General features: G+C 42.7%; 1 protein-coding gene across 1 annotated transcript in view; it reads right to left on the bottom strand.

The window, feature by feature from the left end:
- Positions 1-7,779: 7,779 nt before the first annotated feature.
- iqgap2 (IQ motif containing GTPase activating protein 2) overlaps positions 7,780-26,663 on the bottom strand; it is a 320,956-nt gene continuing 302,072 nt past the window's right edge. Inside the window, exons 33-38 of the mRNA XM_055631389.1 lie at positions 26,369-26,456; positions 22,986-23,198; positions 19,946-20,106; positions 16,203-16,346; positions 12,581-12,689; positions 7,780-10,148 (exon numbers count right to left, since the gene is read on the bottom strand). Coding sequence (XP_055487364.1) covers positions 10,035-10,148; positions 12,581-12,689; positions 16,203-16,346; positions 19,946-20,106; positions 22,986-23,198; positions 26,369-26,456 — 829 coding nt within the window. The 3' untranslated portion in view covers positions 7,780-10,034. The remainder of the gene's footprint in view (positions 10,149-12,580; positions 12,690-16,202; positions 16,347-19,945; positions 20,107-22,985; positions 23,199-26,368; positions 26,457-26,663) is intronic.

Raw genomic sequence — 26,663 nt, 5'->3', positions numbered from 1 at the left:
GTGGAGCAGCGGTGGAGGACACTACGGCTACACTTGGCCAGGCCGATCCTGCACCACCGCCAACACAACGGACCTTCATGGCCAGATCAAGATCCCTGCACTAACAAAAACCTGAAGTGAAAATGCCCCCAAACTTGCGACTGTCTTAGCCTACTACTGCTATCCACTCGTACTGTATCTGAGATGCTTATCTAAGTTGTATCTAAGTGCGTATGTATAGTAATACGTACTGAACTGTATACAAAAATGAATTTCACTGTACCTCAGTACATGTGACAAATAAAGTACCATCCCTAATGATAGGGCCAAAGGTTTACTTTAAAATTGTTCAAAGATCAGGAAAAAACAGAACCGTTGATAGACACAAAATGCTGGAGTAACTCAGTGGGACAGGCAGCATCTCTGGAGAGAAGGAATGGCTGACGTTTTGGGCCGAGACCCTTTCATCGGCTGATGTGTGCTATCAAGTGGTTGACATCACAGATTCTTGTGCCTATTATATGCTGTACTTTCTCTGGAATTGTTTTTTTTTTTTTTAAAGCCTGGGAAGGAAAGCTTGATAGAAGAATGCGACTTTGAGCAAGCTGACCTCAAACTAAATTGTTCAAATAAGATTATAATCGCGGACATCTATGTGCTGAGGAAGGATGTGTGGCTCTTAGTGTCCATGCTGGCCAGCCATGGCCTTGCATCATAGGACTTGCCCGCGTGCTTCTTCAGAGCCATGAAGGTTTTTGCTTTCCCCAGTCTGTGAGGCAGCGAGTTTCAGCCAGACACCAGGCAGCCACTGGGTGTAAATAAATCCTCAACTCCCCGCCAACCCTACAAATCAACTTAAATCAAAGTCTCCAGGTTATTGGCTTCTCTACCATTGGAAGTGCTTATCGGTTAAAATGGCACAGGAGTACAGTGGTTCTAGGCATGCTGATCAGAGATATACAGCATGGAAACAGGCCCATCGGCCCAACTCATCCGTGGAACATCTAAGTTGGTCCCATTTGGCCACATTTGGTCCATACCCCTCTCAACCTTTCCTATCCATGTACCATGTCATAGTGCCTTATAAATGTTGTTATAGAACCTGCCTGAACCACCTCCTCTGGCAGCTCGTTCCATATACCCGTCAGCATAGTGCTGGATACATCGTGGGGCGGGCGATGCCTTACCGGGGATCGCCGTTTGGAGCTACGGAGTGCTGGGCCTGCTGCACCGACATCGCGGAGCTGTGGTTCGCGGAGCTCCCAACGCGGGCGGCGCTGATCAACATCGCGGAGTCCTGCGACCCTTTGTCGGGGGTCACCAGCGTGGGCCTCCGCCCGGCTCGGCCTGTGGACTTCGGGAGCCGCGGACTCCGGTGGGAGGTGGCTGATTTGGAGGTCCGGGTCGCTGAGGATGTTCTCCGTCGGGGTTCCATCATTCCCGGCGAGAGGGCCTGAACATCGGGCCGCACGTGGCGGCGACTGCGGGTGCTCGGGATTCCCCGACCACGGGTGAACATCTGGGAAGATCAGCGGGGAGGCTGCCTGGACTTTGGTTCCTTCCCTAACTTTGGTGCCACTGTGGGGATGTTGTGTCGTGGACTTCTGTGTTTGTGCTTTTAAAATAAAATTTTTATGACTGTAAGGAAAATCCATTTTGTTGTCTCTTATGAGACAATGACAATAAATTGAATCCAACCCAATCCATATACCCACCACCCTCTTCTTTTTTTTAAAATTGCTTCTCAGTTTCCTATTAAATCTTTGCCCCCATTCATTAAACCTATGACCCCTTATTCTGGGTGAAAGATTCTGTGCATTCATCCTATCTATTCCCCTCATGATATTACACAGTGCAATAAAATCACCCCTCATCCTCCTGCACTCCAAGGAATAAAGACCAAGCCTGTCCAATCTCTCCCTATAGCTAGGCCTTAAGTACAGGCAACATCCTCAATTATATCCAATAATTCTATCTCCACAAGTCCCATCTACCCAAGGGATCCAAAGGTCGGGCTCACCAGCTCGCTGAACCACATCCTCAGATGGAGAGGGAGGGGCAAGGGGGTGAAGGGAATGACCAGCGTCAGCTCAGATCATTGTTGGACGAGCTGGAGAAGGAGGCCAAGACCAAGAGCAGCATAGTTCCTGTTGAGGGTAGAGGGACCAGTGGAGCGTCCCTTGTAGCCAAGGTCTGGAGGGCAAGGAGCACCGACACTCCACCTAGTGTCCACAAGGGGAGGAGTGGCTCCGCTGTCAGTGACCGAAGGACTGGTGACGGGATCTAGGGAGTGGGCAGGTCTGAAGACGTCCTGGTTGGGTTGCTCCTAGGCCTGGCCAAGCTGGCCATCCGCGAGTCACGGCGCCAGGCGGAAGAGGGCTTTTGCCCGAGTCAGATCCTTGCCACTTTACCGGGATTGTACAGTAGTTATTAGAATATTCGTAAAATAGTTGTTTGATGATTTTGTAACATGCTGGTGGGTATGTCACCACCCTTTTGTTTTTTTTTTGGTTTTTGTATCGTGTTGGAATTGAAATGAATTATTTTTTGATACAAACAAAAGGGATCCAAAATCACTAGCCTCTGATAGAAATTCATCAAAGATTTGCATCATAGAAATGGATCAAATGTACCCAAATGTTCAGTGAGTTGTATATCAGTTCTAATCATATTCTGAAAGTTACCTGATAGAGAAAATAATTTTATATAAAGGTGAATAGAGCCACAATAGAGTAGTGCATCTTTGGCTTGTTTCACTTGTAGGAAATAATCTAGCAATGGGACCTATTTCTATATTTTTTCATAGGTAAATCTGAACTAAATAGACCTGAGTGTATTTTTTTTGTCTTTGCACTATTAATGTTTGCCTGTTTTTTATATAAACATTTTTTTGTAGTTCATTATGGTGTTTACAGAGTACTATATCTACTTATTCTGTTGTGCTGCTGCAAGTAAGAATTTCATTGTTCCATTTCAGGACATATGACAATAAAACACTCAAGGTCGTGCAAAATGAAGTGCATTGCAACTTTTGAAGTGGACAGGATGGGCACAAAGCCAGTGGAGCCGCTGTACACAGCGTCAGACACACAGGTTTGATCCTGACTTCTGGTTCTGTCTGTGTGGGGTTTGCATATTGCAAAGAAAGTCTGGAGAGGTTTGCAAGGGTCCCTGTCACTATTTATTCCGAACAGCTCTGTCACAGAGGACTCTGTGATTTACGGACTGTTTCCGGGGACACATTCAGAGACTGACATCGAGTGCTGCTGGAAGGTCATCAACTCGGTGAAAGACGCTCTTTGGTCTGCTCGAGCGTTGTTGACCTCCCAGCGGAGCGGGATGTTCATCGGGGAATGTTGCCAACTGGCCCGCTGCCGACTGCAGGAGTACGTGCTGAGGGTCGCACTGAGGCTCGGTGCAGCCAACGCCAAGGCTTAGTGGGGGAGGACCACAGTCTAGGGTCCTTCCGCTGCTGGACATGGGGGAGGGGGCAGGGTGTGGTGGAGACGCCCCTCAAAAATAAGGGAAGGGATTCCACGCCAGTGGGCCACATGAGTGGCATGGGTAGCGGGATAAATTTGTGTCAACAGTATTGAATGTATGTATAACCTCCAAGAATGTTGGATGGAGTCTTGTAAGGATCATGTATTGGATATATCTATTTCTCAAACAAATTATATTTTAAAATTAAAAAATAAATCAATATTAATTGACTGAATGAATGAACGCTTTATTGTCACGTGTGACAAATCACGCTGAAACTCTTTGCTTGCATACCCAAGGTATGTGATGGTCATCACATAGTTGCAGGCATTCAGCCTGCAGGGATCCAAAGGCAAGCAGCAACTCTGGCACTATCTCGTCATGCCATGGACCCAGATCACCTCCTCCATCAGGCTATCAGCAGAGAGCAGAGGCCACCCTGACTGAAGTCCCGTCACCCTTTGCTCCACATGGAAAACAACTCCCAGCTCCATCCATCCAGCCAACTGAGACAAAAGCACGTTGGATAGCCACCAAGTGGTCACAGGAGTGGAAGGCAACCTCATCTCCATTACACAGCTACATCTCTTCACCAGATAAAAGCTGTCCAGGATCTGACCTCCCCAGAGGAGCATGGGTGAAGCTCAACAGACTTGGTACTGGAGTTGGGCGTTTCAATGCCAGCGTGTGGAGATGGGGGCTCCGCCAGAGCCCAGCCTGTGAATGCGGAGCTGAACAACAGACAGCCAACCACGCCATCTCTGGGTGCCCGCTCTACCACCCACCAAATGGAGCTCAGGGCCCGGCAGACATTGACGCAGAGACAACAACCTGGCTGCTCAACACCCGGCTTGAGATCTAACTATTCCTTTGGTTTATTTATGTTTCATTCGCAAGAAGAAGCAGTCACATAAAGGGCGCTGACAAGGTTACCAAGTATCCACGCCACGTCCACCTGCGTTCTCCCACTCCCCCTATTCTCCCCAAGGACGCCCATGCCCTGGATGTTTTGATTTCCTCACATAAATTAACCCTAATTTAATGAATAGGTAAATGGTAGAACCCAGGGACAGCTGATGGGAATGTGGACAGTAGGAAGCATAACAGAATCAGTGTTGTATAGTTGGTGTAGAGTCAGGGGGAAGTGCCTGTCTCCCTGCTACGTGACATCCTGGCTTTATGTTTGTACCCGTCGCCTGCACAAAGTCCTGCCCAGAGGTTGCCATGGAAACAGCGTCCGCTCACTTCCTGTGAATCAGAGACCGATGACGCATCAGTAATCCATTTAATCACTTGGGTGGATCACAATAGATTCAGTGTGAGAATGCCACTATTATTTGATTACAGTATTTTGGTAACGTTTTAAGTTTGGTTTTGAGGCACATCAAAGTTAGTGCAGCAAAATGACCGCAAACCAAGTTCTGGGCACAAGTTATATTATTATATGTGTATGTTCAGTACCTAACTCCCCCAGTATTTTTAATAAGCCAAATTATACTGCTGCAATATGCAAATAGAAGGAATGTTATAGTCAATAAATTATAAAGCTTCTACAGATGTATCCAGACGATCTTTGTTTGGGTGGGTAAGTGTAGGCTTCAGACATTGCAGACAGGAAGTTCACTTCAAGTGCACTGTGCCAATGGTATGGAACAAAGAGATATGATGAGCTTCCAGTTCTTGAACATTGGGGTCAACTTTCGCATTCAGTCAGGATCGAGATAATATCTGAAAGGGAAGGAGTTGCAGACCGGGGTGTGGGATTGTCTGAATTGCTCTAACAATCGGTCTTCTTCCTGCTGTGACCATTCTGTGATTCTGTACAAACTATTAGACGATAGACAATAGACAATAGGTGCAGGAGTAGGCCATTCGGTCCTTCGAGCCAGCACAGCCATTCAATATGATCATGGATAATCAACCCTAATCAGTACCCCGTTCCTGCCTTCTCCCCATATCCCCCGACTACGCTATCTTTAAGAGCCCTATCTAGCTCTCTCTTGAAAGCATCCAGAGAACCTGCCTCCACTGCCCTCTAAGACAGAGAATTCCACAGACTCACAACTCTCTGTGAGAAAAAGTGTTTCCTCGTCTCCGTTCTAAATGGCTTACCCCTTATTGTTAAACTGTGGCCCCTGGTTCTGGACTCCCCCCAACATCGGGAACATGTTTCCATCCTCTAGCATGTCCAAGCCCTTAACAATCTTACATGTTTCAATGAGATTCCCTCTCATCCTTCTAAACTCCAGAGTGTACAAGCCCAGCTGCTCCATTCTCCCAGCATATGACAGTCCCACCATCCTGGGAATTAACCTTGTGATCCTATGCTGCACTCCCTCAATAGCAAGAATGTCCTTCCTCAAATTAGGGGACCAAAAATACTCCAGGCGTGGTCTCACTGTGGCCCTGTACAACTGCAGAAGGACCTCTTTACTCCTATACTCAACTCCTCATGTTATGAAGATCAACATGCCATTTGCTTTCTTCACTGCCTGCTGTACCTGCATGCTTTCTTTCATTGACTGGTGAACAAGGACCCCAGATCCTGTTGTACTTCCCCTTTTCCCAACTTGACACCATTTAGATAGTAATTTGCCTTCCTGTTTTTGCTACCAAAGTGGATAACCTCACATTTATCCACATTGAACTGCATCTGCCCACTCACCCAACCTGTCTGTCACCCTGCATTCTCATAGCATCCTCCTCACAGTTCACACTGCCACCCAGCTCTGTGTCATCTGCAAATTTGCTAATGTTACTTTGAATCCTTTCATCTAAATCATTGATGTATATTGTAAATAGCTGCGGTCCCAGCACCGAGCCTTGCGGTACCCCACTAGTCACTGCCTGCCATTCTGAAAGGGACCCGTTAATCCCTACTCTTTGTTTCCTGTCTGCCAACCAATTTTCTATCCATGCCAGCACTCTACCCCCAATACCATGTGCCCAAATTTTGCCTACTATTCTCTTATGTGGGATCTTGTTAAATGCTTTCTACAAGTCCAGGTACACTACATCCACTGGCTCTCCCTTGTCCATTTTCCTAGTTACATCCTCAAGAAATTCCAGAAGATTAGTCAAGCAGTTATTAGTTATTAGTCAAGCAAGATTAGTTATTCTTCTTCTCACTCCTTTTCGAGCTTGTACAGACACAGAGTTGGACATTGGAAATTTGCTTTTTGTACTTTTCATTGCTTGTAAATATTGATTGTAATGTCCAATTGTTTGATAATTTCGATTTTGTTACTATTAATGTCTTTAATGTCTTTACTTGTTCGTAATAAATAAAATAAAATAAATAAATAAAAATAAATAAAGCATGATTTCCCCTTCGTAAATCCATGCTGACTCGAACAGATCCTGTTACTGCTATCCAAATGTTCAGCTATCTCATCTTTTATAATTGCCTCCGGCATCTTCCCCTCACTGCTGTAATCGTCTGACTATATTTTATGAGTATTGTCCAGTACTCACTTCATGAGTGCAGAAGTTGGGAGGTCATGTTGCAGATGTATAAGACGTTGTACATTGTGTTTAGCTCTGGGCCCCGTGTTCTAGGAAAGATGTTGTCAAGCTGTAAAAGGTACAGAGAAGATCGAAACATAGAAAGTAGGTGCAGGAGTAAGTAGCCCATTCGGACCTTTGAGGATGTTGCCAGGAATAGAGGGTCTGAGCCATAGGGAGAGGTTGCGTAGGCTGGAACTCTATTCCTTGGAGAGCAGGAGGATGAGGGGTGATCTTATAAATGTGTATAAAATCATGAGAGGAATAGATCGGGTAGATACAGTCTCTTGCCTAGAGTAGATGAATTGAGGACAAGAGGACATAGATCTAAATGTTATTCCCTTATCATGTATCTATCTATGAAAGAGCTGGGTAAAGATATGAAGGAGGTACATCCCTTTCAATTTATTTTTCTTTCTTTTTTTCTTCTCTCTTTTCTCTTTTCCACTATTTTCCTTTTTGCTTAGTTCACCGCTGCTTTTCTTTTTCGAGCTATACAATACTTTCTCTCTATATTTCTTGCTTTTCTTACCTTTTCTTTTCTACTATTATATTTAAAATAAAAAGTTGTACATGAAATGTAATATGTAATTCATGTCTTATATTATTATTATTGTACATCACTTCTAATGAAAATATTAAACAATAATAATAATAATAATAATGGGGAGAAGGCGGGAGAATGCGGTTGAGAGGGAAAGAGAGATTAACAATGAAATGAACGGCGGAATAGACTTGATGGGCCGAATGGCCTAATTCTACTCCTCGAACCTGTGAACTTTCAATATAAAGCAAAAGGCAAAAGATCTCAGACTCTTTAGAAAGATTTATTTTACACAATTTGACAAAGGCAGACAATCATAAAAAATGTTGTCAAGCACAATTTCACTAGTTTGGTTGTAAAATGAATAGCTATAAATAGCTAACACTAATGGGACAGCGATTTACGTACAAAAGGCACAAATATCAGTGTGAACTGACAGAATACATACATAAATCAATTGCTATAGCCAAATCATTACTTTGTTACCACACTACAGGTAGTACGCATTGGCTTCAAATATACTTTTGGCCACTAAGGCAGTAGTGCATATTTATTATCTTGTATTGTATAAATCATATAATATTTTATCTTTTTACATTGAATATTTTAAATGGAATGTTTTCATAACTGAAATTGTACATTGAATTCAAAGCCAACTATTTAAATAAATGATTAAATTGAATTATTCTCCAACTAAATAAGCAACATGGAACCATTTCTGTTCAGAGTTTAAATCAATTCCCCAGAACAGAGTATTTTGGTCACATTATTCTATCGTCTTCATTTCAAGATTTAACAAAATTATAGTCATTCTAGAAAAGTAAATCAATTGAAAATCACGAATTAAGGATTACGGTGATTGCAATTTCAAAACTTCCATTTCCAGTTTTTCCTCAATTTCACCAATTTATTACATTACACCTGCACTGTATGTGGCAAAATTATTCCTGTCAAGTTAGAAGACAAGCATTAAAAGGTTACAACATTTGATGCCTCTTGTTACTGGGAAGATAATTCACAAGATGAACGCGTGTACTAAATGGGAGCATCAAGTAACCCATAGTTTAAATACTCACTTTCGAAAGTCAAGGAATTTGAGCTGTGAAGCATATACGGCCAAATACTATGCTGGTATGTTTTTTTCAGATACTAAGTGTACGAGGCAGTGTCTTAACCAGTTTGATTAATAATGAATTGTATTGCATTGCTTTCTTCCTATACAAAATATCATACTTCAGTATCAACATGGACCTGAGTTATTGTACCAGATAGTTTTTCCAGAGGTTCGATTTCTTCTCAATGAGGTTTTGGATTTTATTTAAAAAATGAGATAGATCTTAAATATTACTCATACTGGCTTTCAGAAATATGATACAGTACAATATTATTGAAATGAATATTATTGAAAACATTTCCAGTACATTTGACATCCTATGGAGGTTAAGCCTTCTTTGACGACATTTCTTTCAATACGAGTCAGGAACAAATAAAACGCAGCTCGACCGATTTTCTAACCCTGGACTGCGTTAAACCGCTGAAAACAGGGAGTGGATATTCATCAGAAGTCTGAGGAGGGGGTTCCGACCTGAAACGTCACCCGTTCCTTTTCTCCAGAGATGCTGACAGACCCGCTGAGTGACTCCAGCTTTTTGTGTCTATATTCATCTGAATTGCTTAGTTATATAGTCGACAGTTTACAACACACTCCCAACCATAATCTCTAGACACCTCGTATGATTTTTTTTCCTGTAGATTCGCTTAAATAATCTCCTCTTCCTTAATTAAGTAACAAAATCCAAATTGCAAAAGTTAGCCCTTAACACCAAATTAGCTTTGAAATTGCAAATTTGTCGTGAATTTAAAAGAAAATACGTGACCATACTGTTTACATTCCTGACTTTCCACAAAACATCACAGTTTTAATAATAGAATGGGTTGCTATTGTTCCTTTATTTTCGCTGTAGTAAGTGAAAATCAGCAAAGACCACTGGCACTTTGACCACCAGTGTCTCTGTAAATAGTAGCGCAGTGCTCTGGAATGTGGGGAAAACGGGATGATATAGTGCAATGACTAAGGAACATAAAAACAGATTCTCCAAAGGAATATGAACACTCTACCTCATTGCCAGTGCAATTTTCCAGCTAAAAGTATTTGAAACCAGGGTTACTTTATTAATTATATCTTCTTAAAAATCCATTTAAGCACACAGTGAATCATAGTCACTCAACAGCAAATGATCCAAACACAGGAATCTTGTCTTACATTTTCCTGTGTCATCTTTGTAAAATTATATATCACGATTGAGAATTTCTGAACATACCAAGAATGCACAGACTACTACTTTTGCAGAGAGTACAATAGATGGTAGAAAACAGTGATATGTCTTTTTTAAAAACAATTGATATCTTCAATACCTTTGTGACTCTGACATTGAGTGCAAGGACACGATACTTTATTTGAACTATGATAAGATTGAGATTTTCGGGCAGACTGTCAGGATTGCTGCCTGTGTGGACGGTTTGTTTATTTCCCATAGAATTTCTTATTCAGCAGGAAAACCAGCAGGTTTACGTTGACTTTAGCCTTCTCAAATATCTTCATAACTGCCACGCCTTCATACTGTAATTCCAGCAGGTCCTGGGGAAATGATTAAAACATTTTAATGAACCAACGTGTTTAAACAGAGTCAACGTTACCGACTTAATAGGCTGGAATGTACCAACCCACTTCCTGGCAGGTCACGAGGGAACCACGGGGGAGTTGTAATGTTTGATGATCTTCCTGGTCAGCGATCGTCAACCCAGAAGCTGTGAAGGCACTGAGGGAGGGGAGGGGGCTGGCGAAAGGGCGTAGCCAGTGCAACACATCCCTTGCTCTGTCCTTGGATTCACTGTTGAGTCTGGAGCCATTGATAACCTTGGTGTCTGGACCTCAGCTTTATAATAACTTGGCGTCAGGGGGTCATAAGGGCACGGACACAGGCCTGGAGGCCCAACTTGCCCATGGTGGCAAATGTGGCCCATTTACACCGGTCCCACCTGCCAGTGTTGGCCCAGATCCCTCTAAACCTTTCCTATCCATGTACCTGTCCAAATGTTGTTGTAGTATCTGCCTCAACTACCTCCACTGGCAGCTCAGTCCATATACCCACCACCCTCTGCACTCTGTTTAAGAAGGAACTGCAGATGCTGGAAAATCACAGGTACACAAAAATGCTGAAGAAACTCAGCGGGTGCAGCAGCATCTATGGAGCGAAGAAAATAGGCAACGTTTCGGCACGAAACGTTGCCTATTTCCTTCGCTCCATAGATGCTGCTGCACCCGCTGAGTTTCTCCAGCATTTTTGTGTACCCTCTGCACTCTTTCAGCTTAAGAACAGCTCTTCTATAACAAGGTTACCAAACCTGAACACAATACTCCAACTATGGCCTCATCAATGCCTTGTACAGCTGTAGCACAACATTCCAACCTTTAGACTCAGAACCCTGTAGGAAGGAACTGCAGATGCTGGTTTAAACCAAAGATAGACACAAAATGCTGGAGTAACTCAGCGGGACAGGCAGCATCTCTGGAGAGAAAGAATGGGTGACATTTTGGGTCATGAACCTTCTTCAGAGTAGTTAGGGATAAGGAAAACGAGAGCTATAGATGATGATGTAGGCAAATAAAGAACAATGAATTAAAGATATGCAAAAAAGTAACGATGATGAAACTGGCCATTGTTAGCCGTTTGTAGACAAAAGTGCTGGAGAAACTCAGCGGGTGCAGCAGGAGCGAAGGAAATAGGCAACGTTTCGGGCCGAAACCCTTCTTCAGACTGTTAGCGTTTGTTGAGTGAAAACGAGAAGCTGGTGTGAATTGGGTGGGGGAGGGATGGAGAGAGAGAGAGAATGCCGGGGTTACTTGAAGTGAGAGAAATCAATATTCATACCACTGGGCTGTAAGCTCCCCAAGCGAAATATGAGATGCTGTTCCTCCAATTTGCATTTGGCCTCACTCTGACAATGGAGGAGACCTAGGACAGAAAGGTCTGTGTGGGAATGGGAAGGAGAATTAGTGTTTAGCAACCGGGAGATCAGGTTGGCTCAGACGGACTGAGCGAACCAAAACAATTGCCCAGTCTACCTTTGGTCTCGCCAATGTATAACACTCTTATACCAGAGTCTTGTATAGGCTGTCAGGGTGGTCTACTGGGAGATTTTAAGTTCCTTTTGCTCAAGGTCTAATCAGTGCCTGTACTACTTTGCCAAGGGCAATAGAGCTGTGAAACAACAATGATTTATTGCAACCCCAACCCTATCATGAGCAGTGACTGAGATGAAGATGATTTCCCCCATTGTCATCTATCCCAATCCATCACTGGGAATTATATTGGCAGGCAAGGCAGAACAGTGAACAGCTATAATTCGTACTAAGTATTACTAATATCCTGTTACAACCACAGGATTATTCAGTCACAATTTTATGGTAATATGTGAAACACTTGCAAAAAATCTTTTAAGATTTCAGCCTAAGATAAATTAATAGTTGGAATTATCTGATGAGCAGAAATAAAACATTTCATACTTTAAATGGAAGAAATACTCCCACTGATTAGCCAGTTTAGTTAAACTAAAAAGACAGTGTTATATAAGAGTCTACGTCCACCAATGAAATATTCCAACTCGTGGGTGGCACGGTGGCGCAACGGTAGAGTTGCTGCCTTAGCGCCAGAGACTCGGGTTCAATCCCGACTACGGGGTGCTGTCTGTATGGAGTTTGTACGTTCTCCCTGTGACCACATGGGTTTTCTCCATGATCTTCGGTTTCCTCCCACACTATAAAGTCTCTGAACTAAACTAAACTAAACAAAAAATTTAAAAAATACAATATGCTGTGAGGAAATGGCCCAATGTGGCTTCTAGGTCTGAGCCAGTAACTTTGTTGTGACCTTTCAAAGACTAAACCCATACAAGTACAATCTGTTGCCATCTTGATCAAATCAAAACAATCTCTCATAACATCCTGGCGTAAAATGTAAGGCTTGAATAAGAAGCATGAATTTGAATCGCGATTGATTTGTTTTGTACCTGAAAATGAAGTTGCACTTTTTCCACTTCCATTCCCATGAACTTGGCCTTGACTTCAAAATCACCCACTTCCTCGCTTGGCGTGATGTCAAAGAGGACATTCTTGAGCCTAGACAAAACAAATTAATCCATTGGCTGACAGGAAGACTTCAAAACAATGTGACTGTGCTATTTTAAATGGCAATCAAAATTAGCGATTTATAAATATTTCAAAATAAAAATTGGTTTAAGTGAAAATTGGGCAAACCTTAAATGACTAACAGGGATTCAGCTAGAGTATACTATCAGGGTTAGAGTAGTGGATTCTCGGGTGATACAAAGGTCCGGGACACATGCAGGAGTTAAACTCGATAGCAGTGAATGAGAAATGACCAAATAAACTTGACATAGTTTTATGTTTATTATTATTGTCACATGTAGCGTGGTTGGGGGGCAAGGCTTTGTTTGTACCCCGTCCAATTAGATCAGATTATACTATACATAAATTAAATCAAGTCAAATTCAAGTACACGAGAGAGAGCAAAGATGCAGAGTGAGGAGTACAGCTCTCAACATTGTAATGCATCAGTTCCATAGACAATGTCTAATCTCTGCAATTGGTTTAGTTTAGAGAATACAGCGCGGAAACAGAGTTCGCACCAACCCGCCATACCCACACAGCAACACTATCCTACACACACTAGGGACAATTTACACTTATATGAAGTCAATTTACCTACAAATCTGTACGTATTTGGAGTATGGGAGCAAACCGAAGTTCTCGGAGAAAATCAACGCGGGCACGGGGAGGACGTACAAACCCGTGGTCAGGATCAAACCCGGGTCTCCTGCGCTTCAAGCGCTATAGGGTAGCAACTCTACCTCTGCGCCACCATGCCGCCCCACTAAACTAAACTAATTGGATACAGGAGAATCGGATTGTGCCCCAGCTTTTGGAAGGATCGTTGAGAAGCCTTTTCCCCCTTGGCACAGAACAGTTAACGGAGATATAAGAAGAGTCTGAAGAAGGGTCCCGACCTGAAACATCGCATAACCATGTTCGTCAGAGATGCTGCCTGACCCATTGAGTCACTCCAGCACTTTTGTGTTCCAATGGAGATATTAATTTGTGTTCTCAAAACAAAAAATAGGATTTGACCAAGTAGATAAGCACAAATTGTTCCTTCTAACGGGTAGATCAATAACCAGGACAGATTCAAGCTAATTGATAGTGGGGTCAGAAAGACATTTTGTTCCCCCTCAATACTGCACATTACGACCTGGCATAGAAAGAGATACATCGGCTCTTTGTTTCATTTAGAAGCTTCTCATGGCGCTGATAATACCAAAAGCAATTTAATGTGGGCTTCAACATCTAATATTTTAAATTAAATCCTTCTAATTGGACCACTTTCTTTTAGTTTCCCAAAAGTAAACTAACGACTGGAGCGGAACAAAAGCACTTTGCTTAAAATGCTTTAAAGTAATAACTGGAATACATTTATCGTGAGCAGATATAAAATCCAGTTTGGAAAGCACAGTTTTCCCCCGAGTATTGCTGCAAATGAATGCTTATATGTTAAATGCAGCACTCAGTTTTAGAGCCCATATGACTTCTGACTCAGACAAGCTGCAGCAATTACAGTAGATTCACTCAATAACACAGCTTCCTGGATATAAACACATGCTTACATGATCTCACCATTGTCCAGTTGGTTACATTAGTCATCAGCTGTAGCATGCACGCTGACAAAACAACCATTAACACAACAGGGATATGGAGACATACCCCTTTAAGTACTTTTGCAACAAAGGATAGAGGTATACAATTCAGAATTGAAGTCAACATAGCAGCATATTGCACAATCTAGATAATATCTACTCCTTTAGTTTAGTTAAATAGGTGTTTATGCTACATGTACATATATATATAGATAGGTAAAAGTTTTAATTTCATAAATAAATATTCCAAAGTTATTCTTTTTAAGTTTAGTTTATACTTGGTGTTCTGTTGTGCTGAAGCAAAGCCAGAATTTCATTGTCTTATCTGGAACACATGACAATAAACTCTTGAATCTTGAGTTTAGAGATACGGAAACAGGCCTTTCGGCTCTCTGAGTCCACGCCGGCCAGCGATCCCCGCACTCTAACGCTTTCCTACACACACTAGGGACAAGTTACAGTTATACCAAGCCAATTTACCTACAAACCTGTACGTCTTTGGAGTGTGGGAGGAAACTGGAAATCCCGGAGAAAATGCACGCCGTCACAGGGGAACGTACAAACTCCGTACGACAGCACCTATAGTCAGAATCAAACCCAGGTCTCTGGCGCTGTAAGGCAGCAACTGTATCGCTGCGCCATCTTAGTGCAATTTCTTTATGCAATTATGTAGTTAAGTGAATGGATCGAGTATTTGTGTTTTTATGACTGTTGGCAGATCAATTTCGTTTCGTACAATGCAGACCAAGCATTTGTTCTGTCTCCGTACACGTGACAATAGACTAAAATAAACTAGTTCGATTGGAATCTTATACACGTATATATTTTCAGACGGAATGGAAACAAGTATTCATCTCTAAACAAGTGAGAGCTGAGCTGACGTGTAACAGAAAGCCCTCAATCTATATATTTGGTTCTAAAGTATTTCAAGAAAAATGCTCACATATTATTTCAATTGGGTTGCTATAAAATAAACAATGTCAAAAATACTAAGATAATACAGTTTGGAATCATTTCACTGCTGATTAAGATTTAATTATTTTCAGTAACTATTGACAAGAGACAAGGATCAGGAGACGTTGCTTCACAAAAAAACCCCACAAAGTTCTGGAGTAGCTCAGCGGGTCAGGCAGCATCTCTGCAATGCCACCAGGACAACAGCCCTTCATGGTCAGATCAAGTTCCCTCCACTCACTGGAACTTGTTAATGGCGCCAAACTGGCGATGCTGTATACGGTCTCAGTGTACCGCTACTATATACTTGTGCTGCATCTGAGATGCTTATCTGAGATGTATCTAAGTCAAGTCGTCAAGTCAATTTTATTTCTATAGCACATATAAAAACAACTCTCGTTGACCAAGGTGCTTTACATCAGTGCAGGTGCTAACGTGCTACGTACATAGATCTAACAATACATACATAAATAAATACATAGTCCCTCAGAGGATCTCAAGAAACGCTTGTGAGTAGAAATAAGTTTTAAGTTTAGACTTAATGACGGAGGGGGCAGTTCTGATGAGAAGAGGGATGCTGTTCCACAGTCTAGGTGCTACAACCACAAAAGCGGGGTCACCCCTGAGCTTATGTATAGCGATACTTGTACTGAAATGTATTCAGAACTGAATTTCACTGAACCTCGGTACATGTGACAAATAATAAACTAGGATAAAATCTCCAGAGAACATGGACAGGCAATTTTTCAAGCCCTTCATCATCAGATTGATTGTAGGGGGGGGGGGGGGGGGGGGGGGGGGGGGGGGGGGGGGGGGGGGGGAAGTGAGAGAGCTGGGAATTGGGGCAGGACAAAGCCTGGCTAGTGATAGGTGGATACAGGTGAGGGGGAGTTTTGGCAGCCTGATAGTTGGACAAAGGCTGGAGATGAAAAGATAAAAAGGTATGAGATAAGGATGAACTACTCACTGGTTGGACTGCAGTCCATCAATTTCCAGAAGCACGCCTTTCTCATGCAAACGAGCGGCCGTGTATCGCAAAGTTGACTGTTTCATTTTCTTGTTGCCCTTTTCTTCCCCTTTGCCATCCAATTTTATTGATCTTCTGGCATTCCTGTAATTCATCAAGAAGATTTTTCATTGAATGACAACTAAAGAAAGTAAAGGGCCTGTCCCACTTGGGCGTAATTTGCGTGACATCATTTACGCGTCACAACGCACGACCCGCGCGCCGTGCCGCGCACGTGATGCGCGCATGATGCGTGGTGAAGTAGACAGGGTCTCGTGCGGCGCCCCAAGATTTTGGGATGTACAAAATCTTCGCGCGCCATCTGCGTGACACGCAAATGACGCCCAAGTGGGACAGGCCCGTAACAAAGCATTTAGCCAACACATTGTACAGAGAACGGCACATATAGTTCACCAAACTTCCTAAGTACAGAACTGTTTACTGAATTGGCCAGAAGACATACGAGCAGAATTAGGCCTTTCAGCCCATCGAGCCTGCACCATCATTCAATCTATTTTTCCCTCTCAACATCAATCTCTCCAAAACCTTTGCCACCCTTACTAATCAGGAACTAACCTAAGACTTAGCCTCCACAGATGTCTGTGGCAATGAACTCCACAGATTCGCCACTCTTTTTTTAGATTTGTTTAGCGATCCAGCGTGGAAACAGGCCCTTCGGCCAACCCAGTCTGCATTGACCAGCAATCCCCGTAAATTAGAAACATAAAAAAAACAGGTGCTGTGGTTGGCCATTCGGCGCTTCGAGCCAGCACCGCCTTTCAATATGGTCAATGCTGATCATCTAAAATCTGTACCCCGTTCCCACTTTTTCCCCATATCCCTTGATTCCTTTAGTCCTAAGAGCTAAATCTAACGCTCTCTTGAAAACATCCAGTGAATTGGTCTCCACTGGCATATTGTAAATAACTGGGGTCCCAGCACCGAGCCTTGTGGCACCCCACTAGTCACTGCCTGTCATTCTGAAAAGGATGCATTAATTCCTACTCTTTGCTTCCTGTCTGCCAATCATTTCTCTATCCCAGTAAATACCATACCCCCAATACCATGTGCTCTCATTTTGCACACTAATCTCTTGTGTGGGACTTTGTCATAGGCTTTTTGAAAGTCCAGATACAACACATCCACTGGCTCTCCTTTATTCATTCTACTTGTTACATCTTCAAAAATTTCCGGAAGATTAGTCAAGCACGATTTCCCCTTCATAAATCCATGCAGACTTTGACCGATCCTGTCATTGATTTCCAAATGCGCCCCTATTTCATCTTTAACAATCGACTCAAGCATCTTCCCCACTACCGATGTAAGGCTAACTGGTCTATAATTCCGCATTTTCTCTCTCCCTCCTTTCTTAAAAAGTGGAGCTACATTAGCTCCCCTCCAGTCCACACGAAACTGATCCAGAGTTTATAGAATATTGAAAAATCATCACCAATGCATCCACGATTTTTAGGGCCACCTCCTTGAGTACTCTGGGATGCAGACCATCAGGCCCTGGGGATTTATCTGCCTTCAGTCCCAACAGTTTACCTAACACCATTTTATGACTAATGTGGATTCCCTTCAGTTCCTCGCTTCCATGAGATCCTAATTCCCCTAGTATTTCTGGGAGAGTATTTGTGTCTTCCTTAGTGAAGACAGAACCAAAGTACTCGTTTAACTGTTCTGCCATTTCCTTGTTTCCCATTATAAATTCGCCTGACACTGTTTGTAAGGGACCTAAATTTGTCTTCATTAATCTTTTCCTTTTTATGTATCTAAAGAAGCTTTTACAGTCAGTTTTTATATTCCCTACAAGCTTTTTTCATGCTTTTTTTCCCCTTCTTAATTAATCACTTTGTCCTTCACTGTTTTGTAAATTTCTCCCAGTGCTCCGGTGTGCTGCTTCCTCTGGCCAATTGATATTCCTTTTCCTTGGATTTAACACAATCCTTGATTTCCCTCATTAGCCACGGTTGAGCCGCCTTCTCCCGTTTTATTTTGTCGCCAGGCAGGGATGAACATTTTTTGGAGTTCATTCATGCGATCTTTAAATCTTTGCCATTGCATCTCCACCTTCAACCCTTTAAGTATAATGTGCCAGTCTATCCTAGCCAATTCCCGTTTCATACCTTCAAAGTCTCCTTTTTTTAAGTTCAGGACCCTAGTCTCTGAATTAACTGTGTCACTCTCCATCCCAATGCAGAATTCCACGATATTATGGTCACTGTTGCCCAAGGGGCTTTGCACAACAAGGTCGCTAACTAATCCTTCCTCATTACACAATACCCAGTCTAGGATGGCCGGCCCTCTAGTCGGTTCATCTACATATTGGTTTAAAAAACCATCCCTTATACATTCCAGGAAATCCTCCTCCTCGGCGCTGCTACCAATTAGGTTGGCCCAATCTATATGTAGGTTAAAGTCACCCATGATAACTGCTGTACCTTTGCTACATGCATCCCCAATTTCCTGCTTGATGCTATCCCCAACCTCCCTACTGCAGCTTGGTGGTCTGTGTACAACTCCAACAAGCGTTTTCTGCCCTTGGCTATTTCACAGCTCTACCCATACCGATTCTACAGCATCCAAGCTAATGTCTCTCCTTGCTATTGCATTAATCTTCTCTTTAACCAGCAAAGCTGCCCCAACCCCTCTTCCTTTCTGTCTATCCTTCCTGAATATCGAATACTCTTGCATGTTTAGCTCCCAGCCTTGGTCACCCTGGAGCCATGTCTCCGTAATTCCAACTATATCATGTTCCTTAACTACTAACTGCGCATTCAATTCACCCTCCTTATTACAAATGCTCCTCGTATTAAGGCACAAAGCTTATAGGTTAGTTTTTCTTATCTCCCTTCTACTTTTCCCTTCTGTCCTCCTTTTATGTCCGTCTGTCTCCTTGCATTAGTTCTGATCCCCCTGCCCTGTTAGTTTAAACGTGACCTTTCCTACTCTCTCTTTCCCATTAACTGCATGCGTACACTTCCACCTTGTACACTCCACCCCCATTGTTCAGTTTAAACCCATCCGTGTACCACTTGCAAACTCACCTGTGCAACCCGTGCCTTTTGTATGGGTCCTCCCCGCCCCAGAAGAGATCCCAGTGATCTAGAAATCAAATTCCCTGCCCCCTGCACCAACTGCTCAGCCCCACATTCAGATCCCCTATCTCACTGTTCCTACCCTCACTAGCATGAGGTGCTGGAAGCATCCCAGAGATAACCACCCTAGAAGTCCTGCTTTTCAGCCTCCTACCTAGTTCTCTACACTCACGTTCCTCTTTTTACCCACGTAATTTGTGCCTACATGTACAACTACTTAAGGCTGTTCACCTTCCCTCTCGAGGATGTTCTTAAGTTGGTCTGATATTAACACTATCCTGCACACACTAGGGACAATTTACACATACACCAAGCCAATTAACCTACATACCCATACATCTTTGGAGTGTGGGAGGAAACCGAAGATCTCGGAGGAAACCCACAGGGCCACGGGGAGAACGTACAAACTCTGTACAGACACACCCGTAGTCCAAATCGAACCCCGGGTCCCTGGCGCTACCAGCGCTGTCAGGCAGCAACTCTACCGCTGCGCCACCGTGCCATACTCTGGCTAAAAAATTCCACCCCAACACCATTCTAATTTTTGGAATCAAAACTAATGCCTCCTGACTTAAAACATTCTGAATCAAAGCTTATGCGTACTTTCTTGTTAAGTTGTCCAGGCATGTTTTGATATAGGTATTATAATAATTATTCTGTTCTTCATAAAACTTGGATTTTGAATTAAGTGCGCTCAAAGTCTGCTGTATTTTCACAAGTTCGGCCTTGCGATGCTGCCGATATCTTCTCTGGTTTCGAATATCCTGAAAGACAAAATCGGTACAAAATCACGAGAGGAACAGATTAGATAGATGCACGGTGTCTCTTATCCAGAGTCACTTGGTCAGAGTAGGGGAATTGAGAACCAGCAGACATAGGTTTAAGATGAAGGGGACGGCAAGGAACCTGAGGTGTAACATCTTCCACACAAAGGGTGGCGGGTATATGCAACCAGCTGCCAGAGGTAGTTGAGGCTGGTACTATGGCAACGTTTAAGAAATATTTAGACAGGTATGTGGATATGATAGGTTTCGAGGGACATGGCAGATGGGACCAGTGTAGATGGGCATGTTGGTCAGTGTGGGCAAGTTGGGCTGAAGGGCCTGTTTTCACACTGTGAGACTCTACGACAAAAAGAGTATTTAACAAGGGCTTGATTTGAAAACACATTTTAAACAGGGTATTTAATGCTTTCAGCAAAAAGGGGCGATAACGAAGAGAAATTGTACATTTTAAACAGTTACATGGTGTTACATGAGTAGTTTCCAGAAACTTGAGCTCAGTATCCTGGGTCAAAGCACATGCACACAGAGTGTAGAGTGAAAGACAGATTTACTGGTCTGCATTAGACACAAAATGCTGGAGTAACTCAGCGGGACAGACAGCATCTCTGGGGAGAAGGAATGAGTGACGTTTCGGGTCAGTCTGAAGAAGGGTCTTGACCCAAAACATCACCCATTCCTTCTCTCCAGAGATGCCGCCTGTCCCGCTGAGTTACTCCAGCATTTTGTGTCTATCTTTGGTGTAAACCAGCATCTGCAGTTCCTGCACTACCTGCAGTAAGTTAGACTGAGTTTTTTCTTTTCAATAGCCTAAAGTGGCTTTGCTGATTCAGACTGGAAATGAAGGTAGGCATTTGCCCATTATGTCTGGTGTGTTTCCCTGTAGAACCATGTAAACAATTGCACTTTTCCCCCCATAGCCCTGCAAATTAAATTCTCTGAATGAGCCTCTACAGCCAGTTATTATATCTATGCACTGTGCAACAAAAAGGATTTTTCTCATATCCCTTCGTTATTATCTTGTTTTTATAAAAAACATTTCTTTGCACAGTGATGGATAATTTATAATAATTTAAAATTATTGATGATAATTTTATGTATAAATTATGATAATTCATGTATAATTTATGTTGTGTGTGTCGTGAGTCTAAGTGTCTGTGATGCTGCTGCAGGCAAGGTTTAAATTGTATCTGTACATCACCGTGTTATGTCGGAAGGAAGTGCAGATGCTGGTTTACACCGAATATAGACACAAAATGCTGGAGTAACTCAGCAGGACAGTCGCATCTTTGGATAGAAGGTGTGGGTGATGTTCAGGGTCTTCAGACTGCACTGTGTTCATGCGGCAGCATTTTGAAACAGTAATCCATGCCTTTATTACATCTACACTGGATTACTGTAACGCACTCTATTTTGGAGTTGCACGATCTTCACTGGCTCGTCTCCAGTTGGTTCAAAATGCTGCCGCTCGCCTTTTAACTGGAACTCGAAAGAGGGAGCACATAATGCCAATTCTGGCCTCCCTCCACTGGCTCCCAGTGCACTTTCGAGTTCATTTGAAAATTATTTTATTTGTTTTTAAATCTCTAAATGGGCTCGCCCCGCCTTACCTCTCTGAACTGCTCCACCCATACGCTCCTGCCCGGTGCCTCAGGTCAGCTGATCAGCTGCTCCTGGAGGTACCGAGGTCTAAGCGGAAGCTCAGAGGAGATAGAGCCTTCTCTGTTGCTGCTCCGGCACTCTGGAACACCCTGCCGTTGCACTTCAGACAGGCCCCCTCACTGTCCATCTTCAAAACCAGTGTTAATACACATTTTTATTCCTTGGCTTTCGACACTACTTGAGACTTTGCTCCTGTTTTTAGTGCTTTTAATGTTTTTTTAATTTTTATTGTTTTTAGTCCTTCGTTTAAGGTTTTTATTATAATAACTTTATAATAATAACTTTATTTATAAAGCGCTTTTAGACAACATCAGTTACCACAAAGTGCTGTACATGGGAAGTCAACAAAAGTTATTACAAACTACTAAAACAAATTAAGACGACAGGACTATAAAAACAGTAAAAATTAAAAGACATTAAAAGCACTAAAACAGGAACAATGTCTCAGCCAGTGTCGAAAGCCAGTGAATAAAAGTGAGTTTTTAGGGAGGATTTAAAGATGGACAGTGAAGGGGCCTGTCTGATCTGCAGCGGCAAGGTGTTCCAGAGTGCCGGGGCAGCAACAGAGAAGGCTCTATCCCCTCTGAGCTTCCGCTTAGACCTTGGTACCTCAAGGAGCAGCTGATCCACTGACCCTAGGCACCGGGCAGGAGCATATAGGTGGAGCAGCTCAGAGAGGTAAGGCGGGGCGAGCCCATTCAATGATTTAAAAACAATTTATTGTCATGTAATAATTTATTTTCCATGATCAGTCATGTACAGCACTTTGTTGCAACTGTGGTTGTTTTAAAGTGCTCTATAAAGTTATTATTATTATTATTATTATTATGCATATGGCGTTCAACTTGACGTTGGCTATCTTTTGATCTGATCTCTTTGTGACATCTGAAAATTTGTTTTTAAGAAGCTGATTGTGAATGGGGGAACATCTTCGGGGAAAAAAAAATCCCAATTAAAAAGCCTCAATCAAATAAAATTTGACACCGAGCCATGCAAGGAGAAGTTAGGGCAGATGACTAAGAACTTGGTCAAAGTTACTGGTTTTAAGGAGCAACATCGAGGTGTGGGGAGGCAACAGGAAGCTGGGTCTCATTCACTGCAACAGTCAGAAGCTCCAACACATTTGAAATTGTGTGGATGATAGAAATAGAGGTGGGCAGGGCAGGGCAGGGCAAACATCGATCTTCTTCTCTGTATACCTTTGCAATGTCATTGATCAGCTCTTGGTATTTATTCGTCACTGAGACTAGGCCAGCTTGTTCCAGTGTCCGCAGATTCCTTTGGATTTTCCTTTTTTTCTGTTCGAGGGGGAGCTGCCCATCCTCAACGTCCAACTGATTGTGTTTCATTTTATCCGGAACTTTGGCATCCTGCAGGGCACGCATTTCCACCACCTTCAAGTAGTTGGCTTCCTGACAAGGTGCAAATGAGTTACAGCAATTAATTGTCTTGCATACAGAATAACAAATCAACTGTTAACATTCATTCACGACCAATGCTATTAGCTGAAGTCTCCACTTCAACCAACCTGAGCAATGAACTATAAATCATTCTGATGACAGTCCTTTGCCTTCCCTTGCTACAATAAAGTGGCAGAGCCGGTAAATCTAGGTTCCATCCTGACCTAGGGTGCTGTCTGTGTGGAGTTTGCATGTTCTTCTTGTTCATCGTGTGCTCCGGTTTCCTCCCACATTGTAAAACATGTGGGTTTGTAGGTTAATTGGCCATTATAAATTGCTTCTAGTGTGTGGAGGGGGGATGAGAGAGTGGGATAACATAGAACTAGTGTGAATGGGTGATCGATGGCCAGTGTGGACTCAATGGGTCAAAGGTCCTGTTTCCGTGCTGTATCTTTCAATCAATTGATGTCAGAATTGCTGTAATTAAATAAAATTCTTAACTATTTCATCATCTAGTTCAGTTTAGTTTATTGTCACGTACAGTGAAAAGATTTTGTTGCGTGCTAACCAGCCAGCAGAAAGACTATCAGACCATCATCTATTATAATGCTGCACAGTTCCTTCCTCTCTCTACATTCCATTCACTCTCAAGAGAAACATCCTCATTTTCCCATGCATAATCCCACCAGAGCATGTTAGCGTTTAGCTTGCTCATCTGCTCCGGCTCTGCACTTTTCCACGGAGGGGCGTGCTGAAAAAGTCATGGCAAGGTGGACAATCCCAGACAAGAATGCAAGACACAACAACAGATGTTTTAGCCCCTCACATCTGCTCAACCATGAATGAAAATTACGGCTGCTCTTACATCTCACTCCCACTCCCCGGCAATGACTTCCGCTGGAGCCCGGGGGAAGATGATTTCAAAATATTCTCTCCCTCTGGGTGAAGATATTTCCTCTCATCTCAATCCCGAGTGAGTTGTCCTCTATTTTGACACCGTAAACCGTGATTCTCGTTACCCCGACAGGGCTAAAGAAAATCACACCAGCATTGGCCCGGTCAAGCCCCATAATAATTTTGCAGGTTTCAAAGAGATTACCTTAAGAGTTCCTGCCGACCCTGTTAGAATCCCCTCCCCCACCCCCACGACCCGTCCCCTCCACAGATGCTGTCCGACACACTGCATTTCTCCAGCTGCATCCCTTTCTTTTGCTCCACCTTACTCCCACATTTTTATAGATTTCCAATATTATTTCCTGCTATTTTCAACTTCTATAGATGTATGAAATATGTGCAAATGGAAAGGAGGCAGAATAAGAAAAACACATGGCTAGTGGAGTTAAAATAAATCTAGTGATAACTATTTCACTACCTTGTTAGCTCAGGCTGACGTAATGTTAACTGTGATACAAAATAGCTCAGTATAACAATGGTGATTATATTGTATAAATAGTTCACACTTGCTTTGGGGAAACCTTAAGATTGTGAAAAGCCATGATAGAATGACATATTTTATCTGCCACATAATGCGCCTACTATAAATGGATTAAAAAAAATGCAACATCTAAATGCGGCACGGTGGCACAGCGGTAGAGTTGCTGCCTTATGGTGCCAGGGATCCCAGTTCAATCCTGACTACGGGTGTTGTCTGTACGGAGTTTGTACGTTCTCCCCATGACCTGCGTGGGTTTTCTCTGAGTGTTCCAGTTTCCTCCCACACTCCAAAGACGTACAGGTTTGTAGGTTAATTGGCTTGGCATATCTGTAAATTGTCCCTAGTGTGTGTGGGAAAGTGTTAATGTGCGGGGATCGCTGGTCGGTGCGGACTCAGTTGGGCTGATGGGTCTGTTTCCACGCTGTAACTCTAAACTAAACTAAAATGCAGACAATTAACAATTAGGAGGATATGTAATATGGAGCAGAATGAGGCCATTCGGCCCATCCAGTCTACTCCGTCATTCAATCAAGGCTGATCTATCTTTCCCTCCTAGCCCCATTACCCTGCCTTCTCCCCATAACCCCTGCACCCGTACTGATCAAGAATCTGTCAATCTCCGCCTTGATAAATATCCGTGTAAATTAATCAAATACTAAATCCAATTAATTAATTCCAATTAAATACTAATGGCAATCAGAATTTTCTCCTGTTACTACCTTCCTCTCCACCCCTTGAACGAGAAATAAGACTATGACTCTCAGAACCTGCAGCACTTTCTTGGGTAAAAAAGCCCAGCGACTGCTGAGCTCTATATGTCCTCAGCCAAACTGACTTTTCAACTTTTCTAAGGTCAACAATCCCATTGCTGTTCAAGTACAGACACACGTCAGTCATTTGGCAATGCAGGACAACTCTTTCCAACTTTTTCAAGCTTGCGGGTGAATGATAATGTAGGACATTCTCAAGTTTCAGAGAACCAGCCAGGAACTGAAGTGAATCACAAGAGTGGATACATACAATAGAACAGTGCAGAGGCCAATTAACCTACAAACTGCGTATCCTTAGGGTGTGGGATGAATCAGGAGCACCTGGAGCAAACCCACGCTGTCACGGGGAATACATGCAAATTCCGCACGGACAGAATCCAAGGTCAGGATCGAACCCGGTTCTCTGGCACGGTGGGGCAGCAGGTCGACACGCGGATTCAGAATCAAGAAAAATGCATGAAAAAATGCAACAGAAATTAGAGAAATGGAAGGTAGACAAAAGTGCTGGAGAAACTCAGCGGATGCAATAGCATCTATGGAGCGAAGGAAATAGGCGACGTTTTGGGCCGAAACTCTTTTTAGACTGAACTTGAAAGAAATGTAAACAGAGTTTACAGCTTGGCCCGCTTTGATAAGGACTCAATGGGCCAAAGGTCCTGCTTCCATCCAGGATGAGCTCAAGACTATTCTTCAATACTATTATAGGTGCCTTTGTTCAAAAGATTTGTTTTTATATATATGTTCTCTTTTAAACACTTAACTATATTTACATAGAGACCAGGAGGTCTATATTCAATGTGTATTTTGACACTGGACTCATACTTAGGTTATACCTGTTATTAATGTAATCCTGATCCCTATGCATCAATATCATTGTTATGTTTATCGTTATTTTTGTTGTTGTTTTGTTTTTGTTTTTGAAAAAAACGAATAAAAAGATTTTAAAAGAAAGAAAGAAAAGATACAAGTAGAATTACCTGCTGGGAGGTGGCTGGTGTCTCTAAGATTGTGCTTAATGTTTCTCCAGGCTGTGCTCTGATCACATCCACTATCAACCACTTGGTCCTTTGGAAACAAATAGAATCATCGCACTAAAAAAGGATCGGCATATCAAAAATAAAAAATAGCAATAGTCTAACACTATAAATCATCAAGCAAGTTCATCAGCCAATGGAAGCAAATACATAAAGCAATCTGAGAAAAAAAATTGTAATGTAATCCCTGTAATATTAGCTCTATGCATATATTTAATTGGTATAATCTGTTTTTTTA

Source organism: Leucoraja erinacea, chromosome 3 (assembly GCF_028641065.1).
Source record: "Leucoraja erinacea ecotype New England chromosome 3, Leri_hhj_1, whole genome shotgun sequence".
Classification (NCBI taxonomy): Eukaryota; Metazoa; Chordata; class Chondrichthyes; order Rajiformes; family Rajidae; genus Leucoraja; species Leucoraja erinaceus.
The sequence above is the reverse complement of the archived record's forward strand: the minus strand, read 5'-3'. Positions and strand labels throughout refer to the sequence as shown.